This window comes from Panicum virgatum, chromosome 1K, assembly GCF_016808335.1.
Source record: "Panicum virgatum strain AP13 chromosome 1K, P.virgatum_v5, whole genome shotgun sequence".
Classification (NCBI taxonomy): Eukaryota; Viridiplantae; Streptophyta; class Magnoliopsida; order Poales; family Poaceae; genus Panicum; species Panicum virgatum.
This window is the reverse complement of record NC_053136.1, coordinates 52,436,385-52,461,224: the sequence shown is the minus strand read 5'-3', so window position 1 is coordinate 52,461,224 and position 24,840 is coordinate 52,436,385. Positions and strand designations below refer to the sequence as shown.

General features: G+C 48.9%; 2 protein-coding genes across 2 annotated transcripts; both read right to left on the bottom strand.

Annotated features, from left to right (window-relative positions):
- Nucleotides 1-4,889: 4,889 nt before the first annotated feature.
- LOC120656340 (probable fucosyltransferase 8) lies at nt 4,890-13,274 on the bottom strand. The gene is made up of 3 exons (XM_039934404.1): nt 13,037-13,274; nt 12,400-12,754; nt 4,890-6,048 (listed from the first exon to the last, which is right to left on the bottom strand). The coding sequence occupies exons 1-3, from the start codon at nt 13,272-13,274 to the stop codon at nt 4,890-4,892; spliced, it is 1,752 nt and encodes a 583-aa protein (XP_039790338.1).
- Nucleotides 13,275-15,951: 2,677 nt separating this feature from the next.
- On the bottom strand, nt 15,952-19,744 carry LOC120642773 (probable fucosyltransferase 8). Its single transcript, XM_039919359.1, has 2 exons — nt 19,262-19,744; nt 15,952-17,705 (listed from the first exon to the last, which is right to left on the bottom strand). The coding sequence occupies exons 1-2, from the start codon at nt 19,518-19,520 to the stop codon at nt 16,207-16,209; spliced, it is 1,758 nt and encodes a 585-aa protein (XP_039775293.1). The 5' UTR covers nt 19,521-19,744; the 3' UTR covers nt 15,952-16,206.
- Between the last annotated feature and the right edge of the window lie 5,096 nt (nt 19,745-24,840).

Here is a 24,840-nt window from a genome sequence, read left to right as displayed (position 1 = left end):
CGCGTAGTCATCTGTAACTACGCCATAAGGGGCGGAGCAGCCGGGCCTCACGGGTCAGGCTCTTACCTCACCGGGCCAACGGCTCTGGACCCGCTCCCCGCTCTGGGACGGGTCCGGTGACGCCACGTGTCCCTGAGGAGGGGAAGCTCCGCGCCAACAGCCGAGGGGTCCGAGACCTCCCCGCGTCCGTCCGGACCTTCCACGCGCGTAGAACCAACATACCACCGGGGCGGGGTCCAGGGGCGCCACGTGTCCCGCAGGCGCAGGCGCGGGCGCGAGTCTTCCGCTGGAAGACTCGCCCACCCACCGCATTCAATCCGGGTGGTTGAGGCGTGCTCTGCCGCCGCGGCACGCGGGGCAGCCTTTATCAGACCTCACTGTAGACCGCATATTACCGAGGTACACAGTGCAGCCGCATCCGCGCAGAGCCCGTCTGCCACATTAAATGGATACGACGGCACGGCACCTTTTCATCATACCGCCTACGCCGCAAGTTACACGGCCCGTTCAGCTACGCTGCAGGAAACGCCGCAAGCTACACCCTGGCGCCGTTTCGACAAAACAGGGCATGGCTATGCCGGACGGAAGATTCCCACGAGCAAGGAAATCCAAGAATGAGATCTCTGTCGCCTGCAACGCCATGATGTCTGTACAGTATGTTATTTTATACTACATCGTTGGACCCACCTGTCGGGGACTCAACGGCCATGTACGCACCTCCATTGAGATATAAAAGGGAGGCGCTCGCTGCACACTCTAGACTTAGCTAAGGCCAAGGGAAGGCAGACTGGAGACACACGAAGACTCTCACAACACAAGCTCGGTTTCACTCCGAACAACCCTGCTCTCAACCTCTTGAGAGCGCAAGCAATACAACATACAGTGGACGTAGGATATTACGCTCCGGTGGCCCGAACCACTCTAAACCTGCTGTGTTCATCGCGTTCTTCCACTAAGATTGGGCTAATCCTAGCTAACCCCCGAGTACTCATCCTCTGGGTTTAGGCGGGTGCACTACGCCACCCGGCTGTGGGTTTGCACACCACGACACATAGCTACAGAAGATATTGCTGAGAACATAAACCTGAGTCAAACATTCTGGATGGAACAAGATGGGATAGTAAATAATCATAAGGTGAACAACTAAGGAGGCAAGATATATGGTGTTACTAGCAAATACCTGTTGAGTAATAACCAGCTTTTCTGTAATTGGCAAATGACCCAGACCATGCTCTACTACCTGATATGGCAAATTTTACATATCAGTTAAATGAATTAATTCAGCCATAAAATTGGAGAATAGAACTAAAGGCCATGAAAATATGTAGTACCAAACAAATCAACCGATATGAATAAAACACTAAGTCTGGTTGATTATTGTGTAAATGTGCCCTGTATACGCCAAAGCCTCTACATTATCAGTTTATACATGCCCTTCAGTTATAGCACCAACAGGCCATGCTCTACTACCTTTCATGTTCTGACAAGTAAATTATGGAGCAATAATCTGAACACCTAGGTTTTATATACTGCAAGAAAAATATGAAATAGCATATGAATATTACCGTGTAGATTATGGTGTATGGTGCCGACTGAAATTCTGATTACAATCAAAACTCGGAAGGGAGGACTTACATGCAGCATGTTTTCAAGAAGATGGTGATTACAATCGATTGAAGCAGAATGGAAGTAAAAAACCATGTCCTCAGCGTATTTATTCAGAAGATCCTCCCATATAAATAGGTTGCATATCTACGAAAAAGAACAGAAATGCGTAAATAAAACAATAATCAGTGAAATAAATAAAACAAAGAATCAGTGAAAAATATATACCGAGCAAGTAAGAAAACGCCGACCAGGGTTCCGGGGGGTACCGGATCGACGGGCAAAAGCATCTCGGCCGCAACCACACCGAAGAACAGGAATCTGTGTAGGGTCCGGCATTCTGGTGAGCGAACAGAGAAGAAAGGGCTAGGGAAAGGTGGAGAAGAAGCAAAGCAAGCTCCACGCCCGGAAAGCTCGACGGAGAAGAAGATCAATGTGCCACGGAGATCGATGGGAAGCTACGGATCTGGGGAGCAGAACTACGCAGAACAAAAACGAAGCAAAGGATGCGTGCACAGCGAGAAAGGGAAACAAGAACCCGTAGAGTACACTACAGAAAACAAGGTTCCGTAGATGCAGGGAAGCGGACCCGACGGAGCAAATCTGGGAGGCCGACCAGGGAGGAGATCGAGCGGAGGGGGCGCGAAGGAAGGAAAAAGTACGCTGCAACAGAAGCGGGAGAGGATAGAAAATGGCAAGTCCGTTGGGGGAGATCGCCGGAGAAGACAAGGAAGCGAAGGAGGCTCGTCGGAGGAGATCGCCGGAGAAGACAAGGAGTCCGTCGGCGCAAAGCTCGGACGGAGAAGATAAGCTCGGGCGGCGCAAAGCTCGAACGGGCGCCTCACAGGGGAGTGGCGATGGGCCCAGCACAAATCGGAATACATGTTGGAAATAAAACGGAATACACAACGAATAAAAAAAACTTGACCTACGGGGAGTGAGACCGCCCTCACGGAATTATTTAAAAAGTAGAATAATTTTCTCACAGCAGGCCAAGAAAACCCCCGAACTCCTGCCCCACCCGTACACGGGGGCCGTCGCCTTGTGAGTTAGGCCGAGCTTCACAGTGCTTTGGACGTGGGACAAACAAGGAAGTTTTTTTAACCCCAGAGTTGAAATTCGCCTCCGAGGAAAATCGAATCCAAAACTTCTAGAGAGTGACTCCAGCGGTGCTACCACTACCATAGCAGCCGTTTGGCATACACAACGAATACAGGGTGCGTCGGAGGCTGGCACAGATCCAGAGAGTGAAATGAACGGTGAGGATAAAGCATGCTCAGAACGTACGTTCGGTGAAGAGTTTTCGCTCCAGGCCCCCCTATCCCCTTGTCCATTGGAGCCCCAGAGCCCCCTCACGCTGGCTACGCTCATGCACAATGTCCATAGCTAGATAGCAAGCACTACGATAAATTTGTCAAACTAAAATATGTCGGATAATTCTCTCATTGGCACGTTTATATGAATACACCATGTGTGCACATATTTAGCCTTGCTAATGGGTTGGAACCCGCACCATACCCAACACCACCCAAAATTAACATATTTAGATACCCAACCCCACCCAACCCAATTAGTTAATTTCTCAACTCTAACCAACCCGCCCCATTACAAGCGGGTAACCCATAAAAACCCATGGGTTCTACTATGCAGAGGAATTTAGTGGTTCTACACTTAATGTGGGGACCACATATATGTCTAGTCACACTACTTTGCACAGAGTATCTGTCAGTCATATTGACTCATCTCTAAAAATTTCATTCAATTTCGATAAAATTTTATAGTGTGAACGCGAGGTTTTAATTCCAGGGTCCGGCTCTCGATGTGGAGCCCACGTATAGTTCTAGCCACGCTATTTTGCACAGAGTAGCTGCCAGTCGTACTGAGTCATCTCCAACAAATTTCAGTCAATTTCGATAAAATTTTATAGTGTGAACGCGAGATTTTAATTCTAGGGTCCGGCTCTTGATGTGGAGCCCACGTGTAGTTCTAGCCATGCTGCTTTGCACAAAGTAGCTGCCAGTCGTACTGAGTCATCTCCAACAAATTTCAGTCAATTTCGATAAAATTTTATAGTGTGAACGCGAGGTTTTAATTCTAGGGTCCGGCTCTTGATGTGGAGCCCACGTGTAGTTCTAGTCACGCTGCTTTGCACAGAGTAGCTGCCAGTCGTATTGAGTCATCTCCAACAAATTTCAGTCAATTTCGATAAAATTTTATAATGTGAACGCGAGGTTTTAATTCTAGGGTCCGGCTCTTCATGTGGGGCCCACAGGTAGTTATAGCCACACTGCTTTGCACAAAATAGCTGCCAGTCGTACTGAGTCATCTCCAACAAAATTCAGTCAATTTCGATAAAATTTTCTGATATAAACACGTGGTTTTAATTTCAGAGTCCAGCTCTCATGTGGGACCCACATTTATATATAGTTATACTATTTTGTAAAAAGTATCCATTTCAACCCATCCCAACCCGCCCCAACCCGCATTTATATAGAACCCGCCCCGACCCACCCCATTTACTAATACAACCCATTTTAAATTATTCAAACACACTCCATTTCAAAACCCACCCCATAAAACCCATTTCAACCCAACCCATTAGCAGGCCTACACATATTCATAGGGACAGGCGGGCATACCACATACGTGTACGAGTATCCAGGTATTTACTGCATTTTTTAGAAAAGTTTGCAAATCTTGCAGACCTAAGAGTTCCTTGTTAAAAACTTGGACTATAGAGTGATTTGGAACATTTAGATTCTCTTGGGAAGATTTCAACTCGAGGCAAGTCATTTAGATACAGTCAATGGGGCATACTGGTACAGTGTTGCAGCTCTGTGTACCGATTGTGTTGTACTTTCCGTGGACCGTCATTCATCGGCCTGGATATAGTTGCTGTATACTTTGTTTCAGTGCAGGAGTAGTTGTACGTTATGGTGCTGCCGGTTTCAAATGGAGGTGATCTTTTGTTGGTCATGGAATATGCTGGTTGTTTAGTTGAAGATGCACTCGGTCGTTTAAGCAAAGCAGGTAGCTTCGTGTTTTGAAAGTGTTCACATCAAATTTCTTGCATGTTTTTTTTATTTATACGTTGGTGTTCTCTTGAAAAATCGGAGTACTGCCCCCTCAAAAAAACTCAAAGTACTGTGACTTTTTAGTTAGGGCCTTCTTTGTGGTGGGCTTAATGTATCAGGTAGGCTAATTTTATTTTCGTCAATTGGTCATGTCCGCATTTGCGCACACATATTTCGATCAATTATATATGCAGTTATTATATACACAAGCTAAGGGAACAGCTTGAGACCTTTGTGCTCGTCCTCGCAGTGCCGGGCGTAAGGCACCAGAGCTCCAATGTCCGACCCCTCCGCCACACCGCACATCCGTCGCGGCGGCGCCTGAAGACAGGGCTCCACTGTCCTCGATCGGACGCACGCCGGATCAACCGGCGCTTCGGGCGTCGGTGGCCGGAGCAGCACCCAGGGCCGCACGCCGGCGAGCCCGTGCGCGACGTACCCGAACGTCGACACCGCGGTGGTGACGATGCGATCGCAGAAGCTCAGCAGGTACATCTCCGCCAGCGCCCTCTGGTTGTGGGCGCGCGCCTCCGTGCGCTGCTCCCTCTCGTGGCTCGGCTGGTGCACCTCCACGAACTCCCCCGTCTCCGTCGGGTTCGCGTAGTACACGCCGCGGATGCGCTCGTAGTAGTCGGAGAAGAGCGACGTCACCAGAATCGAGGTGAGCTTGTTGCTCCTGCTCCCCGACGACGCCACGGCCGCCGAGGAGTGGTTCGCCGCCGCGCCGCCCTTGCGCGCAACCTTCGGCAGCAGGCCGGGCTCCTGCTCCGAGCACCGGAGGATCTGGCCGTACATGTTCTCGAACGGCACGGGCATCTCCGGGAACACGCGCACCTGAAGGCCGACGCGCTCGTCGGCCCTGGCGAGGTAGGCCCCGTAGTACCTGCGCACGATGGCCCACACGTCGTCCGACGGGTGGAAGAGGTAGCGGGCGAGGTGGTGGAACACGGCCTCCTTCTCCGGGAACAGCCGCGCGAGCTCGCGCTCGTAGGCCGGCATGAGGAAGAACATGGCGGCGAAGTACACGTCGGACTTGACCACCACCCAGTTGAACTTGGCGAGCACGCGCTGGTCGGACTCGCAGAAGGCGGCGTCGGTGAAGGACTGGATGAGGTCCAGGAACACGAACGCGGGCAGGCTGTCGGCGGTGACGTTGCGGTGGTCGCCGCTCACGGCCCCGGCCTGCCGCATGTTCTTGTAGCTCGTCGGCGACCCCATGGTGAAAACGCCGGCGAAGTCGGTGATCGGGAAGCCGGCGGGGAGCGCCCAGGAGCTGCCGGGGAAGGGCTCGCAGAAGAGGCCGTCGAACTCGTGCGGCGCGTGCACGAGCAGGACGCGGTCGGTGAGGAGCGCGTACAGGAAGGTGTTGGTGTGAACGGTGATCACCAGTCTAAACTGGTGAGCCGTCATTTTTGACCAACAATTAATAGGGGCTTGATTGGAGCCCCCCAGAATTCTCCAGGGGTGTTCCCCCAGTGTATGGTGCTCAAATATATAAGGGGATGAAACCCCAGGGCAGAGACACGATACATAGACTGCCCTAAGCCTCTGCCCCTAAAAACCCAATCCACTGAGCACTACAAGCACTGGGAAGGGCTCTCCCGTGCCCTAAGGTGGCTAGAAGAAGGAAGAGAAGAAGAACAGAGGAATAAGAGCCGATGGGAGCTCAAGATCGATGGTATGAGATCCTAATTCGAGCCCTGTTTGTGGTTCTCTCTTAGGCTAGTGATCCTAGAAGTCTAACAATGGCACCAGAGCCATCTAGACCTAAGATTGAACCCTCTAAGTTTCAATTTCACTTTTCTGTTCATGTTCTTGCCCCAAGAGCAAGCCCAAATCATACTGTCCGGCCGTAAGCATAAGAAAAGAGCTAGGGTTTCTGAATTAAAGCATGAAGGAGGAGGGGAATTGAATCAATTAAGCACTAATCCTAAGAAATTCCCCAAAATCGGGAACCCTAGCTACAGTGAAATCCTCAAATCCCCACTGCACAAACCCTAACCCTAAAGAAAATCCCCAAATCCTAAGGAACTCTAACCCTAAGATGTAAAGTAAGATGTAAAGTGAATGGCGGGGACTTACCTAAAGGGCTGTCATGGCCGCCACCATGGCCGTCGGTAAAGGCGAGGGAGCGCTCGGGAGTTCGTCCCGAGCGGCCTCGCAGGCCCCGAACCGGCCGGCGCCGACCCCACGCGCGTGCCACGAGGCCGCGGTGGCCGGCCGCCAACCGGATCTTGGCCCCCTCGCCGTCGCCGCCGCGGATCTGGGGATCTCGTGCGCGCGGGAGGTGGGGCCTTAGGGCACCGCGAGCCATGCTCGACGGAGCTGCGCGCCGGCCACGGCCGCGCGCACCTTCGGCGAGCAAAGCTCGGCGGCGCCGCTGCCTCTCTCCGCGCCGGCGAGCGCTCCGCGCCGCCGTCGCTCTCCGCTCGCCGCTGCCGCTGTCGGGTGAGGAGAGAGAGAGGGAGGAGAGAAATGAGGGTTAGGGTTCGCGGGGGACGCGGCCGGCCGCGGTTTTGATCGCGACGCGCGCGATGACGGCCGTCGGATGCGTATCCGACGGCGCGCGCGCGTCGACCACCGCCCGGGCCGTAACAGGCCGGCGGGGGAGGCCACTTTACCGGCCCAGGCCCAGGTTTTTGGGCCTGGAGCCCGGGAGAAGAGGCGGTTCGGCTAAATGGGCCGGGCCGAAAGATGATGGGCCAAAAAAAAAAAAGAATAATGGGCCAAATTTATTTTTCTAAAAAATTAAGATATAGATATTGGGCTGCATAGTGTCGGGCCTAAAATACTTATGGGCTGAAATAATGTTGGTTTAGGTTATAAATATTGTTTTTTTTTAAGTTTAAAGATATATCTTTTGGCAAACAATAACAAGAATTATGATTAGAATTGTTAAGTAATGAAATTTTCTCATGATTATTTAAATTTTGTGATGATTACTTTATGGCTATTACTTGAAGTTATTATTTTATGTGTTACAAGTAATTCATTTTTAGTAAGGCCAAAATTAAGTAAAATTATGGTAAATTTATGTAATTATGAATGATTGAGTTTTTGCCTAAATAATATTTTTGGGCCAAACCTTATGGGAATTTTCTCCATTAATGATTAAGTATTCTCATTATGTTTTAATGCTTCATTTTATTTCTAAGACACTTTATGTATATGTTTTGCCTTAGTACAATTTATGCTACCACTGAAAATTATGAAATATTCTCCAATTAAATTGGAATTATTTTTCAGTGAAGCTTTAAATTCAGTTTAAGTCTATTTGAAATATTTATGATCCAATTATGATGATGAATTATTTTCATTATGAAATTAAGTTATCTGCCACATACTTATGTGCCACTTGAATTGAGGCTTAATTATGAAGCATCATATGACCCATAAATATTATCAATTATGTGAGCATATTATACTCACAAAATTGATATGCCCATAAGTGAATCATAAAGTTGACCCATTTTAGGAAAAAAAACTCAGATAATGACATCTTTCAATGGCCAATTTTCTAAGAAATTAAATAATGGGCCATATTTGTTTGATGCCATTAACACTTTTGTTTACATTTGGAAAATGTGCATTCCATTAATGACACCACTAAGGAATTATTTATTATAATGATTGGAATGCACAAATTCCAATAATTAAGTGGCTTTAACTTATAATTGTCTCAGATTGGAATCAATCCAATGGGATATTTTGATTCAAGATCAGAATTTTAATGGTGATTCGTGGTTGTATTCTAACCAAAGTTGTTTACAATCATGGATTATTATGATTTAATTCATTAATAAAGTATATTATTCTTAAACCAGACATACTTAATGAGTCCAATTTTGGACATAAATCTTAATAGCTGGTTTTTTTTTTGAATATTTTCTTAGTTGAGCCACAAATAACGTTGATAAGAATGTCAGGGAAATACTAAGTTTTCTCTGATAAGTGGGAATTTGCTCAAAAGAGTTTTGGCATAACGTAACCGATTATATGACTTGTGACTATACATGTCATTCTTATCCTGAAGATTATGATTAATTTTGTGACTCATGACTATATTCTGACCAAAGTTGTTTATGGTCATGTGTCGCTAAGGTTGGTTGAGTAACTAAGTTGTCAGCTCTTGAGCAATATTGGGCATAATTATAAACTAAGTTTTATCAGATTAAGCTAATGCTGAATGATATGAATAATGAGAAATTATGTCAATGCATATGGGTCATTTTCAATAAAATTTCCGCTGCAAAAGAAATAATACTCTGATTAAGTGTAGCATACATTCATCATTCTAGCCAAAGCTAATTGATGAGTGTGTGACTACAAAATTTTGTTATTCCGGTTCATCTTCTGGCCAAAGCTGATTTTGAATCGGAATAATGAAAAGAGTTCATATCTAAAACTAAGTGTGGCTTGTGATTATCATTCTGGCCAAAGCTGATTGATAAATACATGTCCACAATACTTTTGTTGATCTTAATCCACTTCTGGCCAAAGCTGATTTGGGTTATGATTCAACAAAAGAAGTTTTATGCACATAATATTAAGTGTGGCTTGTACCTATTCTTCTGGCCAAAGCTGATGAATAAGTACTAGTTCACAAAATTCTGTTGTTCTTTTCCATTTCTGGCCAAAGCTGAATTGGACTGGTTCAATAGAAGAAGTTTGTATTGATGCTTGCTAAACTATTCAATAAAGCATCACATGCCTCTAAAGATCAAAACTAATGAGTGGCACTAAGCAATTAAATGAGAGTAATCATGCCTCATGGAAAGTACATCCGTTTATGAATGCAAAATCAAACTTATGAATTATCCCTATTGAAGATAAGTATTAATTAAGTCATAAGTTCCTAAGATTATTTAAGATATCACTATCAAATGTGAAGTGGTTTTATCTGCACCTCATTAGTTCTTAAGATCATAACTAAGATGGCACATACAAGTGTTATAAGAGGTGCAGTTCCCATTAGAAAAGTTCAATACCAAGGATATTGATGAGAAATTAATGATTTTATTGATCATCAATACCTAATGGGAAAATATTAAGATAAGTCACTTATGGACAAATATCAGAATAAAGGGAAGCAATCCCTCAATTCTAGATAAATGTAAGAATCAGGGGGAGTAATCCCCAAGATAAGTATTTATTAAAGCACATTTGATATTAGTGGTGAGTTGTTTCCTTCATTTCAATGAAGGTAAGATAATATGATGTGCATCAAGTCATGATTAAGCTCAAAGGAAATAAGACTAAGCTAAGGTAATAAGATGAGTCTCTAAGTAATAAAGTTTTAAAGAATTGTATTTATGAAAAGGAGGATAGCGTCATTAGATTCTATTAGTATAAAATTATGTTTATTTCTAATGTATACATTCATGTTACTTTTATATGTTGTAACAAGGATAAACAAACAAATAAATAAAGATTCTTCGAAATATGGTACTATTGCATAGACCACATTTCGAGGGGGAGAGTGGAACCTTCACTAAGAAATTTTTTTTCCACCTCTTTATGTCAGGTAAAGAATTAAATATTGAGAAAAATATAAAGATAAGGTTATCATGTGTTATTTTCTTATGTGTCATTTAATTGACGTTATTCTTATTATGAGCTATATGCTAGCCTTAGAACTAAATATTATTTCAGTATCATATCTCACCACTAATGTGGCTAAGTTGAGAATTAGATGGGAGCTTTAAAGCAAGGAAAAATAATGTTAAAAAAAATAAGCTAAGCTCATTTATGAATACTTGCTTTAGCTCCTTGTGGTGCTTTTGTGCCCACATGAAGATCTTTGATCAATCCCACTTAAAGTGAAAAGGAATATATATAAGGAAAAGGGATTGATTATGTTATATAAGATATAAAGAATTGATGATATTTGTTGCTCATCATTTGAAAAACTATTGAAGTCCATAAGTGATACATAAGTACAATGAGAAATAAGTTATTTAATTAAGTTTTAAACAATAGGGATATTGTGTACATAAAATCCAGATTTTCTTTTATCTGGATACTAAGATTGTCTTGGTGATATTTCTTAAGTTTTGAACAAATAATGTTCACCAAGATAAAGGTCCAGGAAATGGGTTGATTCCCATTAAGGGCAATAAATTTGCTTATGTTATGGCAGACGTAAGCATTATATAAGTTATAAGTTGCCCTAAGTATCCTTAAAAAGACCGGGATATCAGGGAAATAAGTCCAGGACTGGACCCCTGGAAAATCATTTAGAACACTTCGCCTTATTGGCATAAGTGTAAAAGGTGTTATGTTACATGCCCACAAATAAGGAGTCCAATATTTTGGACAATTATATTACAAGAAGTGTTGATACTGAGAAATTCCACATAAAGTATTATCAACACTCTTGTGGGAGAAGTCATATGTGGAAGGCTTCGACCAATACTTTACCTAAAGGCATCGTTAAAGATGCAAGTTAAATTGTGGCATGTTTTTGAATTATACACCATTAAATATGGATTTGTGTCCCTGATCCATATCATTTTAAAGATAAGAAATTGCTTTAAGCAATTTATCCCGGAAATTATTAAATGAAAGAGTGCAATTTTGAATCGAGTAACATGTCGAAAGGTATTCCCAGACCTAAGACATTGTGAAAGATTGAATCCAGAATCAAATATGAATATTCAAGGCCTACATAAACTATGTTTAAGACTAAGTGGTGCTTGACAAATTAAGTATGTCATAAGTGTTGAGCATCAAATAAGTTCTAAGATTATGGTGCTCAATATGTAAGCATTAAGTGATGTGACTAAGTCCTAAAGATTGAGCATCATGTTCAGAGGCTTGCCTAATACATTGCCGGCATAAAAGATAAATGGCAGCCTATTAACTAAGGGACAAGATATGATTCTGGAAATACGTTGGTTTTCTTCCTCCTTTTAAAAGTGCATGCACATAAGAATAAATATATGAGGATAAATGTATATGTTTTATACATATAAGAGGAAAACCAACTGCACTCAGGGACTATAATAACCCCATCTCCCCATAATACTAAGTGGAATCACTTTGATTTTGAATGGGAACCATGATCACTTAGTCCTGTGGTACTTAATTGACTGCAGTGACTGATTGATCTGGTGTACCATCTTTTGAGAAGTGAGTCCGTAAGTTTTCTATAAGTATAAGAATAAGTTTTGGAGCTCCTAAGTTAAAGAAGTTCATTTGATATGAGATGGCATACTATAGCAACTGGGTTCAGCAGTATGTCAAATTCATCGTTGTAATCCTTTTGTCTTGGTATGCTATTTTGTTGAAAAGTGAACTTATTAGTTTAGCCTGATGATCAAGGGGGAGAATGTTGGTGTGAACGGTGATCACCAGTCTAAACTGGTGAGCCGTCATTTTTGACCAACAATTAATAGGGGCTTGATTGGAGCCCCCCAGAATTCTCCAGGGGTGTTCCCCCAGTGTATGGTGCTCAAATATATAAGGGGATGAAACCCCAGGGCAGAGACACGATACATAGACTGCCCTAAGCCTCTGCCCCTAAAAACCCAATCCACTGAGCACTACAAGCACTGGGAAGGGCTCTCCCGTGCCCTAAGGTGGCTAGAAGAAGGAAGAGAAGAAGAACAGAGGAATAAGAGCCGATGGGAGCTCAAGATCGATGGTATGAGATCCTAATTCGAGCCCTGTTTGTGGTTCTCTCTTAGGCTAGTGATCCGAAGTCTAACAGAAGGTGGATGCGAGCGAGAGCATGCGGTTGCCGAGGCCGTTGATCGGCGTCCAGACGACGTACTGGCACTCGGAGCGCGCGGCGTTGCGGCCGGACCGCAGGGGCTCGACGGCGTCCTTGAACAGCGGCGCGCCGGGGCCGCACCGCCTGTGCCGGGCCTCGTACCGCCTGAGGCGCTCCACGAGGTAGGTGGATGGCCGGAACGGCGACGGGCGGCGGTAGAGAGACGATGCGTACCTGGAACGGCAGGACTGCTCGTCGAAGGCCGGCGAGAGGAGCCCGCCGAGGAGGCGGTCTTGGTCGTGCCGAATCGTCGGCGGGGGCGGTCCCGCGACATGCTCACGGACAAGCGATGCTACGTAAACTGCACAGTGCAAATGAAGTCGATCAGTTTGACACCTGAAAAATCTCAGATTTCTGAGGGGGCGACGTGCAGTTTCATATCATTAGTTTGGATACAGATTTCTTCTTTCAAAAAAAAACTACGACTCCATATGTCCAAATTAAAATGTCAGTGTTCATAACAAACGTTCGAGGAATCCACTACTCTGCGGCTAGTAGGTTGGTTGACTCAAACAGAACTCTGCATGCAATCGCACCACCAAACGAAGAGCCAAAGTCCACCGGACTCGGGTCAATGTAGTACCTGGCTTTTGCACGAATTCGCATCCTGGCGACGATGAGAACGCCGGCTGGTTCCCGGCGCCGCCGAAGACCAGCAGAAGCAGCGTCGAGGTGGCCAAGAACCCCGTCACGACCACCTCCACCCGCCCCGGTCGGCGCCATCCCGGCCACGGCCACCGCCAGGCCACCTCCTCGTTGCCACCGCTTCCGTCCCTCCCGGCGCCAGCCACAGCCTTGCTGTACGCCGCCGCCGCGTCCATCTCTATCAGCGCACCGGCAGGCACTTCCGTAGACGCTCACGCTTCTCTCCCCGCTCTCCGCGCCCCGCCCATATAACTAGTGATTCTGCATCGCATGGAGGAATGCACACGCTGCTAAACTACTGTAATATTGACACTGCATTCCAGACGACGCTGACCGTGATGCAGTAAACTCACCAGCGAATGAATAGCGTAAGGACGGGGCCAGCCTGAGAAGCTGACCGTGCGTATAACGAGCGGGGTTCACCAAACCTCAAACCGGTCCGGTTCCGGTTTAGGCCGGTACCAAACCGGCACAAATTCAAAATTCGAATTTAATTCGAAAAAATGAAAAATTCCCAAAAAATTTCTAAAAATACTTCAAGGTTCGACGAATCTAATGGTGTCAAATTTTCTCAAAAATTCGTTCGTTTAACATATTTTTAGGGCATTTAAAGTTAAAACAAAAAAGAAAAAGAAAAAATGAGACGGCCCATTAAGACCCACTTGGTAAACCGTTCAAACCGGCCGGTAAACCAGTCAAACCGGCCGGTAAACCGGTCTAACCGGCCGGTATACCGGTCCAAACCGGTTACACATGCGATTTTAAATTTGGATTTGAATTCAAACCGGTCAAACCGACCGGTAAACCGGTACGAACCGGTTGAACTGAGTTTTTTAAATTCAAATTCAAATTTGACCGGTTTCTACCGGTAACCGGTCAAACCGGTTCGGTAAATCGGAACCGGAGTGCTCCGGTTTGGGGTGTCCGGTTGGGAAAAAAAACCCTGATAACGAGGGGAACGCTTGCACGGCCCGCTCGCGCTGTCGGTTCCTTCCTTGTGCGACCGCGCGCTCCTGTCCCGGCGTGCGTGCGTCGCGAGGTATGTGACGCTGATAAATAAAAGAAAAAAATTAATTTACCCTCCTCAACTATAGCCAAAGTTTGGATAACCCTCTAAACTATAACTTCAATTTACCCCCTAAACTATGCCATTTAGTTTATTTTAACCCATAATAGAATTTATCTTTTTTGTTTCTCCATACACAAGTTGAATTTTAATTTTAAATTTTGCAGAATAGTAGTGGACATCACAATGCATATTTAGAAAAAGTTTTATAATTTTTCGCCATTAGTTTTCATATAATTTTAAATTTTAATGATTAATTTATTATTAAATACCCTAATCTGTCAAAATAATGATAAAAAATTATGCTTATTTTTTCTAACATGCGTTATGGTGTGTACTATTATGTTGTAAAATTTCAATTTAAAACTCCACCTATGAATGAAGAAATAAGAAATACAAATTATATTAGAGGATAAATTGAATCAAATGGTATAGTTTAGAGGGTAAAATGAACTAAACGATAGTTTAGGGGATTATCTAGACTTTGGCTATAGTTGAGGAGAGTAATTTAGACTTTTTCCATAAATAAATAAGGGGCGTACCTCACGAGTCCAGCGCTTCCTTGGCGTGTTGATAGAAAAAGAAAAAAGAAAATACGGCATCGAGTGAGCAATTGAGCACTTGAATGTGCAAACTTCTAAAGACGCACAGTGCAGGGCTTGCGCCTCTGCGAAAACCGGATGCAGAGTTGAACTTGTTCTGCACCACACCAAAATGAATGTGTGAAATCACACTATATGATCGACGAATTATTGGCCGTGTTACTAATTGTGGAGAAGTTTTTGTGTGGCGCCCTTCTTTAAAAAAAAAATAATCTCATGCTTGCAAATTCCAACGTCGATTTCATCATGAAGACAATAAAAATGCAAAGGAAACAGGTCCAAGAGCGTCGACCTGCACCACTGAATTTGACATGCGTTTGTAGCGTCAAATGAAGTTTACCTGGCTTTTGAACGAAGAACCCGGTCCCTGGCGACGAGAACGCGGCCAGGCTTCCGGTGCGGCCGCCGGACACCACCGCGAGCAGCGTCAGGGCGGCCAAGAACCCAGCCGCGGCCACCACATCCGCCCGCGCCGCGGCGCGCCATCCCCGCCACCGCCACTCCTTGTCGCTGCCGCCAGGCTCCCCGACACCCTCAACCGCCACCTTGCGTGCTCCCCGCAGCGTTCGCCTCGCGTCCATCGGCAGAGCAAAGCAGAGCAGAGGAGCGCACCCGCTCTTCCCTCGACGCGCGCGCTTCCCGGCGCCCTTGCTGGCCTAACATGTATATACCGGAAGCAGCAGCAGCATGTACAATGATTGTGCCCCTTTGAAGCAACACGCATCACATCTTCTGGAACCATTGTTAACGCCACCGTCCGGACGCCAAACCGCAGTGATGCAGTCAACGGCTTGGCATCATGGATGCATACATGACGATGCGGCGAGCACACACGACACGACTAGGGGAATGCTTGCTTGCTCGGCCAGCCTAACCCTTGGACGTGGACACATTGTTATTTCCTACTAGAATACTAACTATACCTGCAGGAAGTTGCAGTGTTGCACCCATGACAGGTACGGGTACATGGACACTTGGCGATCCCGGTGCGATACCTCCTCGTTTGGCACTGGCACCCATGCCGTGGCCGCAGAGGAAATCAGGAAACGGCCTGCCCGGCGACTCACTGATAACGCCTGAACGTCCACGGCACGGGGTTCACCGGATTAAAAAAAAAGGGTGAACATTTTTTATATTCCGGAGATAAGGAACAATTTTATATTCCAGTTGGTAAATGTACGATAATGAAAGCTAAAATCTCTACCAGGCTCTGTGTGTACATATTTGCAAATCTTTTTATGACGAACGAATTTGAATACGGTGCAGAAACCCATCTCTGCAACTTCCACTTGTACAGGTCGGTACGGTACCGGAAACGAATACAACGAATTCTCCAAAAGGCCTGCCTAATTACTCGTTCTCCACACACCACAGGGGACGCCGCAGTTCTGATTCTGAAAGAGGAATCGGATTCGGATCAAGCAGCCGCCACTCAGAGAGTTAGGTGTCGAACAGCTTGAGGCCGAACTGGACGTCCTCGCAGTGCCGGACGTAGGGCTTGACGGCGGCCGCGTCGACGTCCCTCCTGGCCCGGCACCCGAGCTGGGGCGGCGAGTGCAGGCACGGCTCCACGGACGCCGACCGGACGCACGCCACCGCGGAGACCTCCTTGTCCCAGTCCGGCCGGAGCAGGATCCACGGCTTCACGCCGGCGAAGCTGTAGGCCACGTACCCGAAGGTGGACCACGCGCTCATGGCGATCTTGTCGCAGTAGCTCAGCAGGTAGATCTCCGCCAGCGCCTTCTGGTTGTGCTCGTTCGACGTGTACTGCTGCTGCTCCTCGTGGCTGGGCTGGAACACCGCCACCACCTCCCCGTTCCTGGTGGGGCTCTCGTAGTACATGCCCCGGATCTTCTCGTAGTACCCCGAGTAGAGGGACGCGATCAGGACGGCCTTCACCTTCCCCCCCGCCGCCGTGTGGTTCGCCGGCGGCTCAGCGCCGGCGCCGGCGAGCTCCGGCAGCAGCCGCTGCTCCCTGATGCACCTCATCAGCTGGTCGTACATGTTCTCGAACTTGATCGGCTTCTCCGGGAAGATCCGGATCTGGAACCCGATCTTCTCGCCCACCCTGGCCAGGTACGCCTCGTAGTATCTCGAGATGATGCCCCACACCCTATTGGTCGGGTGGAAGAGGTACCGTCCCAGGTGGTGGAACACGGCCTCCTTCCGCGGGAACATCCTCGCGAGCTCCGCTTCGAACATGGGCGTCAGGAACAGCGCCGGCGCGAAGTAGCTGTCGGACTTGAGCACCATCCAGTTGAACTTGGCGAGCACCGCCTGGTCCTCGTCGCAGAAGACGTTGTCGGAGAGCTTGAGCTGGAACTGCTCGATGTGGAGGTACACGTAGGGCGGCAGCGACGACGCCGGCACGCCGCTGGGGTCGCCGTCGTTGCGGACGGCGCCGCTCTTGAGCATGTTGGCGTAGCTCTCCGGCGCGCCGATGTGGAGCTTGTGCGGGTTGTTCTCCGGGAAGTCCCCCGGGAGCACCCACGAGCTGCCCGGGAACGGCTCGCAGAAGAGGCCCTCCTGCTCCGGCGCGACGTGGGTGAGGAGCACCCGGTCGGTGAGCAGCGCGTACAGGTAGGTGGAGGCGATGGTGAGCATGCGGTTGCCGAGGCCGTTGCAGGGGAACCACACCACGTACTTGCACTCGGAGTGGTCGGCGTTGCGACCGGACTTGAGCTGCTTGACGGCGCGCCGGTAGCGCTTGGTCCCCGGCCCGCACTTCTTGTGGTAGGCCTCGTACTTGCGCAGCTTCTGCGCGAGGTAGGGGGAGAGCGGGAACGGGGATGGCTTCCGGTAGAGGTTCGATCTGTAGCGGCTCTGGCAGGAGGATTCGTCGAATGCCGCCGAGAGCAATCCTCCCAGAAGCTTGTCCGGGGATGGAGATGATGTGGTTGGTGCCGAGATGTTCTTCGGAGTAACAGCTTCTGGTTCTTCTGCAGAGAAGATTCTTCACTGGATGAGTTGGGGAAAAAAAGGGGCGGGAAAAAATTTACCTCATCATAATAAATGTCATTCGATAAGAGACTTGCAGGTGGGCCCTACGACCCTAACTAACATGGACACTCGATGATGGTTTTTTCCCCCTTCAAAACTTGGATGGTATGGAATCAGCATGCAGCATAAAACGTTAAGCATACAAAGCACCATGATTCTGAAATTGCACTGATGTTTCGGTATCTGAATGTATGGTGTTTTCTTACACGCAATCATGTACTATATTCTTCACAACCACGTACTAGAAATGGTTAACGTCTTCCTTTTTCCGAAAGCTGCTAGATGCTTCTTACTCTGGCCCAGAAACAGGGCCATCGAGCTAGTCAGCAAGAAATTAGACAAGACAACAGAGACAAAACCCAGAAGGTCAGTTAAAAATATACAAATGGAGTATGTTTCAACTCTCGTACTCTCAAAATACAAAAAAAAGAGGAAATTCTGAAATTGTGACCATTTTCATCAACGGCGTGTCATGTTTCAACCCTGAACTGGATATCATAGCAAGAATAGGGGCAGATCCTCACTTTCTGAAGTTTCAGTTTATATCAGCATTATTGCTGGGGATGTGCTCACGGGAACTGTACTTTCTGGACACCGTCACTTTTGTAGTTTTGTTTGGAGTACTGGGAGACTATTCTTTTTTTTTTAAAAAAAACTTCCATTTCCCTTAAGGCCCCCGGCTAGACTTTAAGGAGTAAGTACAATAGTATGTCTCCTATAGCCTGGGCCACTCGAGCAAAGCCTGGCCCAGTGGGCCATCTAGAAGACATTTCGCAGAAAGGCAGGCAGAAGCTACCCCTTACCAAGAAACAGTGGCGAGGTAGGACAAGATCCGGGCAATGATTCTAAAAAAAAAAAAAACCGGGCAATGATGCACCGACGTGGTGCGGTGGTGCCATCAGGACACCGCCCACACGCTGACACATCAAACAGGGCACCTCTGTACTCCAGAAGCTCACTGTTCAAGCACGCAGCAAGTCGGACCTGAGTTCCCGATCCCAGGCCAAAAAAAGGATTTGTTCGTGCATGAAGTAGATCGGCGATCACAGCACAGATTTGGACTGCCCAGGCAAGCCTGATCAGTAGTTCGTACGCGGAATTCAATTCAAGCGATCTGATTAGGACGCGGTGTGCTCCACCATGGCCAGTTGGCCGTAATGCCAGCGTACCAAGTAGAAGCACGACCGGATCAACGGTGACGTCGTCAAGAATCGGAGCCTGAGGTGAGCTACCTCCTGACGATTGACGAAACACCAATCTGCTCTGCCCCTCCGCGATGAGGAAGGTAAAAGGAGCAGAATTGCTTACGACACCAGCTGCTTGTTCGTACGCCAACGGCCAACCCCGTCCGAGAATTGGGGCGCGAAACGCGAGAATTTCCCACACACACGCCGCCAGCCGGTCAACGAGCTTCTTCTCCGGCGTGGGAGGGGCGCGATCTCCCGAATTCACAAGCCGAAACGACGGGGTAGTAGCAGAGGACAGGGAAGCTTACTTTTGCTTTGCGGCGTGGCGCCGCGGCCGCCGGCGGCGACGTTGCGGGCGGCGACGGTGGGCGTAGACGGGGAGGACGAGGGGAAGGAGCCGCTGCCCCAGCGGCCGCCGAAGACGAGGAAGAGGAGGGGCAGCGTGAGGAGGAAGCCGACCAGCACCATCTCCGGGCGGACGCCGCCGCCGCCGCGCCAGCCGGCGCGCTTCTTGTCGTCCTCGCCTTCGGCCGGAGCCCGCGGGCTCCGCGACCGCTTCACGTCCATCTAGCCCCTCTTCTCCACAGGCCTCCGGCTCCGCTCCCCTGTTGATCCCCTCGGCTGCCTCTTCTAAGCTCTCGTTTGATCCGTGTGTTGACACGGCTTGCTTGTGCCGGCTTCTCTCCAAGCCCTTGGAGCTGGTCAACCTGGTGGAAGCTACGGGGGGCTTGGGCTTGAAATGGAAGGAGACGGAGTGACGCCGACGTGTGCCCGATCATACATTGGCCGCACTGTTTGTTCTCTTGTTGGTTTCTGCGACGCGAAGGGGTGTTTAGAAACAGAGACTTCAAAAAAGTCCAAGGGACTTTTTAGTATTTAGAAGTATTAAATAAATATTAATTATAAAACTAACTGCAGAACCCTGGGGCTAAACTGCGAGACGAATCTAATGAGGTATCTTAATCTATGATTAGCGAATGGTTACTGTAGCATCACTGTAGCAAATTATGAATTAATTAGGCTCATTAGATTCGTCTCGCGAAAAAGCACTCAGCTGTCAAAAAACATTTATAAACAGATTTTATTTAATACTATAAAATAGTAAGATTCCTTTTGATGTGACAGTGACTTTTGGAAAAAGTCTTGGAGCCAAACAAGGCCTTATTCTATTCGCATTTGCAAGTACCTAACTGGTGTAGTGTAAATTCGCGCGGGAGTTGTTAGCTTTGATGATCGTTGAATTAGTTATTTTGTGGGTCATCGTGATGGGAATGACGAGCAATTTTCTATATAGTTCATGCCGTTTTTTTATGGAAAGTTCCTGCACTTTCCGTTGTTCAAGAAAAGTATTTGCCCTTTCTAGCCAAACTGCAACTTAGTGTTATTATTCTCGTACGTCCTCCAAAGTTCATCTTCTGGTTCCGCATCTACTTCCTCCATTTTAAATTACAGATCATTTTGACAAATCTTGATACATAATTTTTGTCATGCACCTAGATGGACAATATGTCTAGATACCAATGTAAAAATTATGTGTCTTGATTTTATAAAATGACCATAAAATGACCTACAATTTGGAATAGAGGGAGTATATTTCTCCATGAAGCGGTAGACTGAGTCCTTGCTTGGAAGTTGGAACATGTACACCGGCTGTAATTTTAGAGGAATTATTACTGTATAAAAGAAGGAAGCAAGAGATTTCTAAAAAAAAGGTTAAAAATCTAGTCACTTATTTATTTGGAATGAACTTATTCAGTACCCAAAACGTCACTGGCCCTGTTTGGATCCATAGGTTAGAGTTAGATTGGGTTAGATTGGAGCCATCTAACCCAAAAATAGCCAAACAGGATGGGTTAGAGTGGGTTAGATGCATCTAACCCACCCAAAAAAACTATCCCCCTCTAAGGGGTGCTTATTTGGGTTAGATTGAGGTGGGGCCCACTCTTTTTCCTCTTTCTCTCCCCTCCCCGGATCCATCTGTGGCCGCCGCCCTCCCCCTCCGCACCGCACCCCGAATCCCCGATCCGGACCCAGGGGCGCCGCCAGCCCGCTATCCCTCCGAGTGTGCTCGTCCGCCGATCGCCGCTCCGAGCGCCGCCGTTCGCCGCCGCCGTGTACGCTCGTCCACCGGTCGCCACTCCGAGCGCCGTCGTTCGCCGCCGTCCGCGTGCGCTAGTCCACCGGTGGCCGCTCCGAGTGCCCGCGTTGCCCGGCAAGATCCGCCGCTCCGAGCTTGAGGCGGCCGAGCTCGAGGCGGCCGGAGAAGAGAGAGGGAGGAGGGAGATCCCACCGCCGGGGCGGAGCTCGAGCTCGAGCCGGGCCGCCACGAGCTCCACCGGGGAGGCTCCGCCGCCTGAGGGCAGGGGCAGGGGCAGGGACGGGCAGCCGCCCACGCGCACGGAGCTTCGCCGCCAGGGAGCAGGGTCAGGCGCCGGAGGAGGACCTCGGCGCCGCGGATCCGGTCGAGCTCGATGCCGGCGAGGTCGAGGTGGTCCGGGGTCCCGCCGCTGGAGGGCCGGAGCAGGGGAGGGGGCGCGCGGGTGAAGCGAGAGCGAGAGAGAAGGAAGGACGGCCGGCCCGGCGAGGGAGGAGGATCGCCGGCGATAGAAGAGGGGAGGGAGGGAGGCACACCGCGGGCAGTTGAGCGCCTTCTCCTTCTGCGACCAAGCAAATGGGGTGGTGTGGGAGGGAGAGAGGAGCTAGGAGGAGGGCACACAAAGCTGGCCACACCAAATCTTGCTAGAGAGAGACCAAATGATTGGAAAAGTGCATTTAATCTAACTCTAACTCTTGCATCCAAACATGTTTTTGGTTAGAGTTAGTTTTGTGTTAGTCATGAGCTAGAAACTAACTCTAACTTCTAACCAAGTTAGACTATCCAAACAGGGCAACTGTTTATTTATTTTGAACGAACTTTATGCATGAGGTGGACTTTTCTCCACCTATTCTAGGGAGTAAAAAGCAGCTCATGGTGTGGATCTATCTGTATTTCAATTGATACATAGCAACAAAAGAATATGACAGTGCGCAAGGGACGCCGTATTCGGGACACTTGGAGGGGCGGCAGATCTAGTGATCTACAATACCAGCTTATGAGGTGCGCATTCGGTGATTTGGGACTCTGGAGGCGCAGCACGCGTACACGTGCTATGTTTTTGTAGGGTGTCAAATTGACAAATTGTCCGCTCCCTTTCTTTCATCCTCCATTATTCCTACTCATCTTGGTGCAGGAACGAATGGACTCCCATCTCCGATCCTGGCCATGCCGCCGTGCCTGCGCCGCGTGTTCCTTCCTCCGGTATACCCCCCACATGGTTTGTGATGGTTTGTGACGTCCCCTGCGCATCTGTCTTTTCAATTGTTTTTGCGAGATTGGGCTCACCGGGACACGACGGCTTTCGCAAGGACATGTGATTTGATTCTTCCAAGAAGGTTTACTTCCCTTTCATGGTGCAGAAATTGCAGAGCGGCTAGCTAGGGATCACCATTATCATTGGGTCGAGCTTAATTCAATGGCGGTTGGTAGGTGGGGTGGTGTACTAGAATATATATATGGCCATATCGAGGGACCGAAACCGGCGACCAGAGGGGGTGAATGGGAGCCGATCAAAATTTCTTCGAAATTCGATCTGTCGGCCTATATCCCGAAAATTACCCAAGCCCTCAAACGTTCTGACCAAAGTTTGGAATAGCTATGAAAAGCTAAGCCAACACAAGAGACCTCGAACGAGCGAGCAAAACCACGAAGCAGATCGGAAGCGAATCAGAAAAAACTGCAGAAATGATATGCCTGGACTGGTCTGACCGGTGCACAGGCCTACCGGTCTGACCGGTGGCACCCAGAAAACCCCCGAAAACTTGGATTCAAACGATGAATCTCAACCAAACGACCACGAAAATCGATGAAACTTGGGGGATAGCTTCGCCCCTACTCCGTGAACATATCCCCAAAAGATCTCGTCCTAAAGATCAAAGATACTCGAGAATTCGAGGGGAGATCAAGAGGGATTGGGGTTTTCTCAAAAAATTCAAGAACTCCAATTCTGAAGAGCTCGTGATTCCAGAAAGTTTATGACTAAGCTAGGAGCACGGGAATCACTCCAAAAAGCTCTACGAACCGTCACAATCAAGTGCATAAAAAACGAAACGAAAATCCATAACAAAAAGCACAAGAGGGACAGAATTGGATTGATTCAAAAGCCCAGAGGGCACAAGGAGGATGAGGCCTCCTTTCCCAATCAAATCCAATACAAAGTCTCACACATCCATGGACAAATCTACTCTAAAGAGAAGAACAGAGGGAGGGAGACACAGGGGCGGCGTCCTGGAGAACAGAAGAGTCCACGAACAGATTACAAAAGCCGCAATTAACCTAACACAAGTGAAGGGGTATTTATACCCGCGGGACCGGTCAGACCGGTACGCTGAACCGGTCAGACCGGTTGGTTAGACCGGTCAGACCGGTGCCAGGGACCGGTCAGACCGGTTGGCCTGCAGCACCCCCTGTACACGATCTCATCCGACGGCCGAGGTTCTTTCTTCGAAACGAAGTCTTCTCCGTGATGCCGCCGTCTTGATGAAGATCCAGTCCGCGGTTTTGGAGGGTCCGCGAAACCCGGGTAGGTGGCCGGTTTTGAGAAAACCGTCAAAACATCACGCGCGGGAAGATTCCCGCCTCCACGCCGTGGCCCTAGACGCCGTTCCCGCCTCGGCCTTCTGACGGCCCTAGACGCCGCCCGACGCCCGTCACCTCCTCGCCCGCAGCGAGGCCCTAGATGCCGTCGACGCCCGTCACCTCCGTCAGTCCCGAGACCGACGCCCGTGCCTCCACGACTTGGCGTCTTCAACCGCCGTCCGCCTCCTTGGTTTTGTGTCGGTGTCCCGACCCAGGGGGCCCGGATCCCATCTAGTAAATGCGGCGTGCTTCCTCGTCCCAGATGATGATGCAAGAGGCAACACAGTAACGCACGGTTTATCTTGGTTCCGGCCGCGGGGCCGTACGTCCAACAAAGGGGGTGTGCGAGGGCACTGTATTATCTTGCACCCGGAGTGCTTGTAGCAGGGGATACAAGCGAGGCGAGAGAGGGAGGGAAGCTCCCAAGTCTCTGTTAGAAGTGGAGTCGGCTGAGATGAGTGCTCAGTAGTGCTGAGAGTTCTCTGAGGGGGAAGCCAGAAAACCAGAGCTGAGCCAGCCCGGCTAAAGGAAGCCCACCTCCTCCTTTTATAGTCACAAGGAGGGGTGGGGCACATGAGTGGGGGCATGGAAGTCGTCGTTTTCCACTGAATCGCGGGGTACAGTGGTCGGATACTGTAGGAAGTACACTGTGGGAAGGCGGCGCGCGTCGCAGTCGTCCTGGATATCGTCCTTGGTCCTGCGAAGATTGCGCCGGTCGCCCTGCCAACCTTTGCAGGCGGCGTGGTCGTCGCTGGTGCATGGTCTTCCATATACGGCGCAGTGGCATTCGGTGGGCCCTGCAGATTAGGGTCCTGCATGCACCAGCGGTAGCGGTGGTGGGACGCACGGTGCCCCCAGACCCTCTGGTCGGAGTGCGGGCGCGCACACTAGGAGGTCCGGGGGACTCCGTACGTGCGTGCCGAGCGCCCCTCCCTGAAGGACACGTGACATCTCCGGACCCCTTCCCCAGCGAGAGGCGGGTCCAGTTGGTCGGTGTCGGCAGAATAGTACTCGGGAGCAGTGCCGAGCTTGTCTTATCCTGCGTCGCAGGTCCCACAGTGTTGCTACAGCAACTGGGGCGGCGGAGCGGTGACCGAGGTCAGCGGATGGGACCCCGGTCACATCCACTGTGGGAGTGGCGGTCTGACGCCGCCTGCCCTTGGTGCCGTGGCGGAGTGGCTGGCCTTTAATGCTTTCGGACGGCGAGCGGTT

Coding starts and splice junctions, on each gene's coding strand:
- LOC120642773 (XM_039919359.1), bottom strand. CDS start 19,520: ATGGACGTGAAGCGGTCGCGGAGCCCGCGGGCTCCGGCCGAAGGCGAG. Junction 17,706..19,261: donor CGCCACGCCGCAAAGCAAAA/GTAAGCTTCCCT, acceptor TCTTCTCTGCAG/AAGAACCAGAAGCTGTTACT.
- LOC120656340 (XM_039934404.1), bottom strand. CDS start 13,274: ATGGACGCGGCGGCGGCGTACAGCAAGGCTGTGGCTGGCGCCGGGAGG. Junction 12,755..13,036: donor CGAATTCGTGCAAAAGCCAG/GTACTACATTGA, acceptor TGCACTGTGCAG/TTTACGTAGCATCGCTTGTC. Junction 6,049..12,399: donor AACCGCATGCTCTCGCTCGC/ATCCACCTTCTG, acceptor CACCGTTCACAC/CAACACCTTCCTGTACGCGC.